The sequence below is a fragment of the Rhododendron vialii genome, chromosome 7a (assembly GCF_030253575.1).
Source record: "Rhododendron vialii isolate Sample 1 chromosome 7a, ASM3025357v1".
In the NCBI taxonomy this organism is placed as follows: Eukaryota; Viridiplantae; Streptophyta; class Magnoliopsida; order Ericales; family Ericaceae; genus Rhododendron; species Rhododendron vialii.
The window spans coordinates 22128918-22138026 of NC_080563.1; the positions used below are offsets into that span (position 1 = coordinate 22128918).

At 38.7% G+C, this 9109-nt stretch overlaps 1 protein-coding gene across 1 annotated transcript; it reads left to right on the forward strand.

The window, feature by feature from the left end:
- Nucleotides 1–512: 512 nt before the first annotated feature.
- LOC131332805 (uncharacterized) lies at nucleotides 513–2489 on the forward strand. Its single transcript, XM_058367103.1, has 4 exons — nucleotides 513–990; nucleotides 1255–1419; nucleotides 1563–1707; nucleotides 1793–2489. The coding sequence occupies exons 1-4, from the start codon at nucleotides 513–515 to the stop codon at nucleotides 2487–2489; spliced, it is 1485 nt and encodes a 494-aa protein (XP_058223086.1).
- The last annotated feature ends 6620 nt before the right edge of the window (nucleotides 2490–9109 follow it).

Below are 9109 nucleotides of genomic sequence, written 5' to 3' on the forward strand. Positions count from 1 at the left end.
CTTCTCCTTCTGGGGTCGAAAGTCGCAGCCTTAAATCGAGTACTGCAAGAAAACTACAACAGGCGTTATTTGAGGAAGGTCTGATAATGGAAGCAGAGGAAAGAGCACAACATGATCAACAACAGGAGGTACTAATCTCAATTCCTAAGCCCAAAACCTTGTTCAATGCTAGAGGTACCCCGTACCTGGAAGGAGATCCCAATTTGGGATACGATGAAATCGACACAAAACCAAGGCGTCCATGGTCTACCAATCAGACTGTGCCTTCACACCCTTCGCACACCATACCACATAAAGCCCCCAATAAACCTCGACAGATTCCAAATGGATCTAAAGCCAAGCCAAAAAACTGGGCATCCTTACTACAATCCCAAAATCCCTCATTGGATATGAAACTTGAGTTCTATCCAAACCTTTTTAGAGGGAAAGAAGCACATGTAGAAATTGACATTGAACTAACTGCTGTTGGTTGATGGAACAAGTACTTAGTGGGCCATTTCTTTAATGGGAAAATGCCATACCCTTTGGTACTCTCCACTGCTAGGTATCAGTGGAAGGAATTGTTTGTGGCTGTAAAGCTAGATGTTGCAGGGTGCTATCTCTTTAAATTTAGGGATGAACAGGCTAAGCAACATGTTTTGGATGGTGGTCCTTATTTCTTTTCACAAAAATACTTGGTCCTCAAAGACTGGCATAGAATGATGAAGCCAGTTAAAGACCAACCTTCTCATATTCCAGCTTCGGTGAGACTATATGACTTACCCCTAGAGTTATGGAATCAAGAGTGTCTGAGTAGAGTAGCTAGTACCATTGGCAAACCACTTAATGTGGACCAAGCTACAACTAAAACCTCAAAACAACGAGGCCTTCTCCAAACAAAATCCTCAAAACAACTGGGCCTTCTCCAAACAAAATCAACTAGTGCTAGAGTCTGTATTGAGATCAGTGCAAAGCATGACCTTCCTAAGGATGTGAGAATTTCTATAGAGGGTAATTCAGTTGTGGTGCCTATTGAATATTAGGTGTTACCCCCTATGTGCAAACAATGTCAAGCGTTTGGCCACTTCACTACCCAGTGTTCTAAGAAATCACCCTCAACCTCCAATCATCCCAATCAAGAATGGACATTAGTAGGTAATGGGAAAATAAGGAATGACCCTGCTCAACCAAATCCTAGTACAACCTTAACTACCTCACATTCCTTTACCAAGCTTGCAATCAATTGCCCTTAAGCAAAATTGCTTGCTGATCCAGATGATGAATTGGAAAAGGTGCTTGAACAAAAGGCTGCCAGTCATGAGTGGATCCAAGTAGGCAATGGTAAACAAAAGGTTGTCCCCTATGACAACTTGGCTGCCCCTTCAAGTCCTCATAATATCAGTGTCTCAACTGATCCCACTGTGATTCAAGTAGAAGAATGTAGTGAATCTGAAGTTCAACTACTGGAAATTCTAGGAGGAGTAACCTACTCAATTCTTCCAAACCTGTTACCAGTTAGGTCTCATCTCTCATAGCTGCACCAAGAAGTGGTTCTTGCACTGATAAAAATTGTCTTAATTCAGTGGGACTGGAAGAGGTTACCACTCTTTCTGATCTTAAGAAGCCCACTACTCTTAAACCATCTGATTGTCAAGGTTTAGAACAGGGGGAGGAAGCTGCAATTCTGGTTTCCAATGAAATCATTGATCCCTATCAACTACTTTCCAAGTTAGCTAGAAAAAGAATGAGGAAACAAGTTAGGGAACAGTCAATGGGTTCCCTGAATAACTGATATCCTTTTGAATATATGTAGTACTACTCCTTTCAATCTCTGCATCATTTTGTTACTTTGTGCTATTGTTTCTATGTCTTTACAAGCTTTCAATTTAGGTTTTTGGAACATTCGTGGTCTAAATGGCCCCATTAAGCAGAAAGAAGCTAAATCCTTTATGAGCACTAATAAACTTAGTATAGTAGGCTTTCTTGAGCATAAAATTAGGGTAGCTTGGGCGGACAGAATCACTCATTTCATTTGTCCTGACTGGAGTTTTGTGAATAATTACTCTCAGGCTGCTTTTGGGAGGATTTTTGTGGGTTGGGACCTTGGAGTATTGTCTCTTATAGTGTTAGGCCAGTCTAATCAATTCATTCATTGTGAGGTTCAACCCAAAGATGGGAGTGCACTCTTTTTGGTCACTATGGTCTATGGGGCAAATTCTAATTTAGATCGAAGGTCTCTATGGCATAGTCTAATTCAGTTCAGGAACTCTTCACCTTGGGTGGTTCTTGGTGACTTTAATGCAATTAGACATCTTAAGGAGAAAGTGGGGAGGGGGGAGGGGTGTTATATTCAGTTGTCTCCACACATGGATGACATTAATCATTGTTTGTTTGCCTCAGAGCTTGATGACCTTAGGTTCATAGGGTGCCTATTCACTTGGTCCAATAAGCAGGTCCCTCCTCATTTTGTGGCTACTAAACTTGACAGAGTGTTAGTCAATGAGCCCTAGATGAAAACACTTACTCAATTCTTGACTCATTTTTTGGTCCTTGGTATTTCAGACCATTCTCTAGCTATGGTATGTGTTTAGCCTAATCCAAGGAAGTTAATTAAGCCTTTTAGATTTTTTGACTTCCTTGTTGACCATCCACAATTCCTTGCAATTGTTCAGAGGGTTTGGAGGACAATTGTAATTGGTAATCCTATGTTTTGTGTGTGTGTCAAGCTTACACACCTTCAACAAGAACTGAAGCAACTTAATAAATCAGAGTTCAATGGCATCTCTGAGAAGGTGAGTGCCTCTAAGCATGCCTTAGAGAACATTCAAGCAATTATTAGCTCTCATCCCAATAATATCTCTGCCATAGAACAAGAGAGGGTGGTTCTTAAACAATATATCACACTGCTTAGGGCTGAGGAAAGTTTAGCTAAGCAAAAGTCATGAATACAATGGTTGAAACTTGGAGATCAGTGCACTTCCTATTTCTTTAAGGCTGTAAGCAATAGGAGCAAAATAATAAGTTTAGTGTTGAGCGACAGCTCTATCACTCATGATCTCAAGGTTATCAAAGAGGAGTTTGTTAACTTTTACACAACTCTATTTGGTACTCCTCATCCTTCTCCCCACTTGGGACCTACTAGAGTTGGGCAATTAATCAGAAATAAACTCAGTCTTGAACAAAGTCAAAGTATGGTCTCTTCTGTCTTAGACTTGGAGATCAAAAAGACCTTTTGGTCCCTTAATCCCACCAAGGCACCTGGCCCTGATGGGTACAATGGTGGATTTTTTAGGAAAGCCCGGTCTGTCCTTAGGAATGAGGTCACTTCAGCTGTCTAGAACTTCTTCAGGTTTGGGCAATTGCTCACAAAAACTAATTTCCACTATTGTAGCACTTGTTCCTAAAGTACAAAATCCTTCCAAGATGGGTGATTTTAGGCCCATATCATGCTACAATACCATTTACAAGTGCATCTCTAGGATTTTTGTCAAGAGATTGCAATCAGTTCTTCTTTACTCATAGATCCTATCCAGTCAGGTTTTGTGAAAGGTAGGAGAATTGCGGATAACATTTTCCTCACCCAAGATGCATTGTTAGAGTTTGAGGCTCTTTCTGGTCTTTCCCCTAGCTTAGGGAAGAGTAGTATATTCTTTTCTGGAGTGAGTGTGGGAGTTAAGGAGACTATTTTGCAAGAGCTTGGATTCTAGGAGGGTTCTTTTCCAGTGAGATATCTGGGAGTCCCATTACTATCTACTAAGCTCAAAGATGTTGACTGTCAGAGATTGGTTGATAGTATCACTACAAGAACTAAAAGTTGGACTAATAGGGACCTTACTTATGCTGGGACTGGGAGAGTCCAGCTTATCAAGAACATTTTGTTCTCAATGCAAACTTATTGGTCCTCCCTGTTCATCTTACCAAAAAATGGTCATCAAGGAAGTTAAATCTATCCTTAAGGCCTTTTTGTGGTCTGGCCCTGACCTTAAAAAGACTGAGACTAAGGTGGCTTGGGAGCATTTATGTGCTCCCAAAGATGAGGGGGGTGGGGGTCTTGGTTTCAAATCTATTGAGGTTCAGAATAAGGTTGCGGTGGCCAAGCATATATGGTTCTTGATTTCAGCGGGAGAACAATTAATGTGGTGCCAATGGGTTAAATCCTATTTATTAGGGAAGGAACTTTTGGAGTCTTAAAATACCAAGTGATCCCTCTTGGGTTTGGAGAAAGTTGGTTAATCTAAGAACTCTAGTTCATCCCTTCATTCTTCATATTATTGGCAATGGGGATAACACTTCCCTATGGCATGATCATTGGCATATCCTTTAGGCCCATTGTTGAATAAGTTTGGTCCCAGAATTGCTTATGATTCTGGACTTCCCTTGAATGCCAAAGTGTCCCATATAATTCTTAGTTCTGTGTGGGCATTCCCTATCACACAAACTTGGGAGTTGAATGAGGTCAGACAACAGCTTCCCCCTCTGAGAGGTACAAGGGACCAAGTTAGATGGACTCTTACCTCAAATGGACAATTTGCCATTGCATCTTTATGGGAGGAATTGAGAGTACCATTTCCCAAAGTAACTTGGCATAAGACTGTTTGGTTTTCTGGCCATATCCCAAAATGCAACTTCATAACATGGATGGCCCTTCAGAGTAGGCTTTCCACTAAAGATAGATTAGTCCTCTTTAGGATTAAATCTAATTCTCATTGCAACTTCTGCCCTGGTAGTGAAAGCCATGATCATTTGTTTTATAATTGTGTATTCTCCACACAAGTTTGGAATGCTATGATAGCAAAAATTGATGAGAGGTGGCCACCCCAGTCTTGGACAGCCTGGATTACTCCCTTCTCCAATTTTAGGGGAAAATCCCTTAAGAATGTTGTTACTAGATTGATATTCACTATTACAGTATATCACTTTTGAATTGAGAGAAACATGAGAAAGTTTCAAGCTAAAAATAGCACCTGGGAAGTAGTAGTTCACAAAATCTATAACATGATTAAGAGTAGACTGTTGAAAAATGTATGCATTATAATTTGTGAAAATTTATATGCATCTCTATTAATTATTTTGATGATTAATTCAATGATATTTTTATTCGGCAAAAACAAAATTATCGAAAAGTCGATTCCCGAATTAAATATTTTCGTGACCTTGAAATATAGCATAAAGTCTCTTGGATTCATGATTTATATTTACAAAGACTTTATTGAGCTCAATACATGCTTTAACGGATTTATTTAGATGAAATTGTGAGCCACAGGTTGACCAACCGGCTGACAAGCCGGCTGTCTGAACAGAAAGCCGTGACAACCGGAAACCACCGGACGACCACCCGGATGACCACTCTGCCAACGGCTAGTTCCAACGGCTAGTTTCCAACGGCTAGTTCCAACGGCTAGTTCCAACGGCTAGTTCCCAACGGCTAGTTCCAACGGCTAGTTTCCAACGGCTAGTTCCAACGGCTAGTTTCCAACGGCTAGTTTCCAACGGCTAGTTCCAACGGCTAGGAAGCATATGGATGGCTATATAAGGCATCAAGAACTCATTAATGAGTACACACACAAGCTACAACATTCCATATTATTGCAAGAGCAAATTCTCAAAAGATCAAAGCCAAAAATTCTCATTGTTCTTCCACTTTCATATTATTCTTGAGAGAAAATTTGTACAAGTCGTGAGCGATAATTTTCATACCTTCTTCACATACTTGTATTTCCTAAGTGAGTGTTTGAGTCAAACACTTGAAAGCTTAGAAGACCAAATTCGGGTTGGAATTTGGGTGTTATTGTTTTTGAGAAGTTTTCGGAGAAAATTCTTGCGGTTGTGCTAGCTCCTCGGGAAAGCTAGAGGCATTCGGTTCTTGTAAGCACCCGCAAGACTTACAAGTTGTAATCTTTTAAAGATTAGTCTAACCTTCAAGTAATTGCTTGAGGAGAAGTGGAGTAGGGCCGGACCGTGGACAAATCCGGACCGAACCACTATAAACGGGTTCTATCTCTCTATCTCTCTATTTTGATTGCATACTTATTGTTTGCATATATTGTTAGAGATAAATTTTTATTGGTAATTATTACTAGCAATCCTATTCACCCCCCCTCTAGGTTGCATAATTTGGGTAACAATTGGTATCAGAGCCTCGGCTCTTGTTTGTAGATTTAACCATCTAAGAGTTAAGATCCATGGCAACCACTAGTAATGTTTCTTGTATCGAAGGTCAATCGTCCAATAGACCTCCCTTGTTCACCGGAGAAAATTACTCTCATTGGAAAAATAGAATGATGATCTTTATTCAATCCACGGATTATGATCTATGGAAAATTATCAAAAATGGTCCCATTATTCCTACTAAGAAAGTTGGAGAAGAGACTATGCCTAAACCAGATTATGAGTGGAGTCATTTGGAAAAGGCTTCAATAGAAAAGAACTATAGAGCTATGAACCTTCTTTTTTGTGCTATTACTCCCAATGAATATGATTGTGTTTCCGCATGTGAATCGGCTAAAGAAATATGGGATAAGTTAGAAATGTCACATGAAGGAGATAGTCAAGTTAAGGAGTCCAAAATTGATATTCTTGTGCATAGCTATGAGCTCTTCAAAATGAAACCGGATGAATCTATATCTCAAATGTTTGCTAGATTTGCTAGTATTACTAACGGTTTAAAAGCTCTTGGAAAGATTTACAGTCAATCCGAAATGACAAGGAAGGTGCTCCGTTCCATGCCAACCAATTGGGACACTACCACCTCCATCATCCTACAATCCAAAGATTTCTCAACATACACGATGGACAAGCTCATGGGATCTCTCATGACGGAGGAAATGCATCACAACCTCAAGGGTGAAAAAGAGAAGAAAGTTAAGGATCTTGCTTTCAAAAGTACAACAAGCAAATCAAAAAGCAAGGAGGATTCAAGCAACGAAAGTGAGGATGATGAAATGGCGCTCATCACAAAAACGTTCAAGAAACTCCTCAAAAATAGAGCATCTCACAAAGGCAGAGGATTTTCAAGAAAAGATGGAGGCAAAGAAGAAAATAGTAAAAAGGATCAAATCATTTGCTACGAGTGCAAGAAGCCCGGCCACATCAAAAGTGAATGTCCATATGCAAAAAAATATTCAAAGAAGGACAAAAAGAGAGCTATGATGGCCGCATGGGACAATAGTGACGATAGTAGCTCCGATGAGGACGATGAGCAACAAGAGGTCGCTAACTTGTGTTTCATGGCCATCGAAGAAAACGAGGTAGATCTCGACTCATCCTATTCCTTTGATGAATTATTTATTGCCTATAAAGAGTTGAAAGTAGAATTTGAAAAGGTTGTTTCTAAAAACAAATTTCTTAAAAAGGTTGCTAAAGATCTTTCACTAGAAATAGATGATTTAATTGAAGAGAAAGATATTTTGGAGGAAGAAAATGAAAGTTTAAGAACCTCTTTGGAAAAAGAAAAAGAGTATTTGAAGGATACTTCCAAAAACGAATATTTAGAAAAACAAATTGATGATTTAACTAATTCTCTTTCAAAACTCACTAATGGAAAAGAAAGTTTAGACATTCTTCTTGGAAAACAAATGGTTTCTTTTCACAAGGCCGGAATTGGTTATAATCCCACTCAACACAAAAATCTTTTTGAAAAAGATGTTCCTCCTTCTAGCCATTCTAAATTGACATGTCATTATTGTGGTAAAATTGGTCATATTTCTCCTACATGTCCTATGAAAGGATACTCATCTTCTAATGCAAAAAAGGTTTGGGTTCCTAAGAACCGTATCAATGCTAACCTTCAAGGACCCAAGATGATTTGGGTACCAAAAGTCAAGAATTGATGTGCTATTGTAGGTATGCTTCAAAAGTTCTCTCAAGGAAGGAAGTTGGTACCTTGATAGTGGATGTTCAAGACACATGACCGGTGACAAGAGGGCTTTCAATTCTCTTTCGTCTAAAGATGGTGGACATGTCACATTTGGAGACAACAACAAAGGCAAAATCATAGGAATCGGTGATATAGGTAATTCTCCTATTATTGAAGATGTTTTACTTGTTAGTGGTTTAAAACACAATCTTCTTAGCATAAGTCAATTATGTGATAGAGGAAATCGTGTTATCTTTGAAAAATCCAAATGTATCATTGAAAATGTCAAAAGCAACAAGACACTCTTCGTTGGACAAAGATTTGAAAATGTATATGTTTTTAATCTCAATGATTTAAGTAATTGTGATATAAAATGTTTTTCCGCTTTGAGTGAAAATAGTTGGCTTTGGCATAGGCGCCTAGGACATGCAAGTATGGATGCTATTTCAAAACTCTCTAGAAAAAATTTGGTAAAAGGTCTTCCTAAAATCAAATTTGAAAAAGATAGACTCTGTGGTCCTTGCCAACAAGGAAAACAAACCAAGGTTTCTTTTAAGTCCAAAAATGTTGTTTCAACTACTAGACCTTTGCAATTACTTCATATGGATTTGTTTGGACCAACTCGCTCTCCAAGTCTTTGTGGAAACTATTATTGTCTTGTTGTTGTTGATGATTTCTCTAGATATACATGGGTGATGTTCCTAGCTCATAAGAATGAGGCTTATCCTAATTTCACTAAACTTTGTAGAAGAGTTCAAAATGAAAAAGGATTTGTTATTTCTAACATTCGTACGGATCATGGAAAAGAACTTGACAATTCTTTATATGAAAAGTTTTGTGATGAACATGGTATTGGTCATAACTTTTCCGTACCTCGTACTCCTCAACAAAATGGAGTAGTAGAGAGAAAGAATCGTACTTTGGAAGAAATGGCCCGCACTATGCTTTGTGAAAACTCTTTGCCAAAATATTTTTGGGCGGAAGCCGTTAATACCTCATGCTATATTTTGAATCGAGTTTTAATTAGGCCTATCCTCAAGAAAACTCCTTATGAGCTTTGGAATGGTAGAATACCCAACATTAATTACTTTCATGCCTTCGGTTGTAAATGTTATGTATTAAACAATGGAAAAGATGACTTGGGTAAATTTGATTCAAAATCGGATGAAGGCATCTTTATTGGTTACTCTCTTACTAGCAAAGCATATAGAATTTATAATAAGCGCACTAATCTTGTTGAAGAATCTATTCACGTTTCCTTTGATGAATCTAATC

Coding starts and splice junctions, on each gene's coding strand:
- LOC131332805 (XM_058367103.1), top strand. CDS start 513: ATGCCATACCCTTTGGTACTCTCCACTGCTAGGTATCAGTGGAAGGAA. Junction 991..1,254: donor TGTGAGAATTTCTATAGAGG/GTAATTCAGTTG, acceptor TTGCTGATCCAG/ATGATGAATTGGAAAAGGTG. Junction 1,708..1,792: donor CCCTATCAACTACTTTCCAA/GTTAGCTAGAAA, acceptor GAATATATGTAG/TACTACTCCTTTCAATCTCT.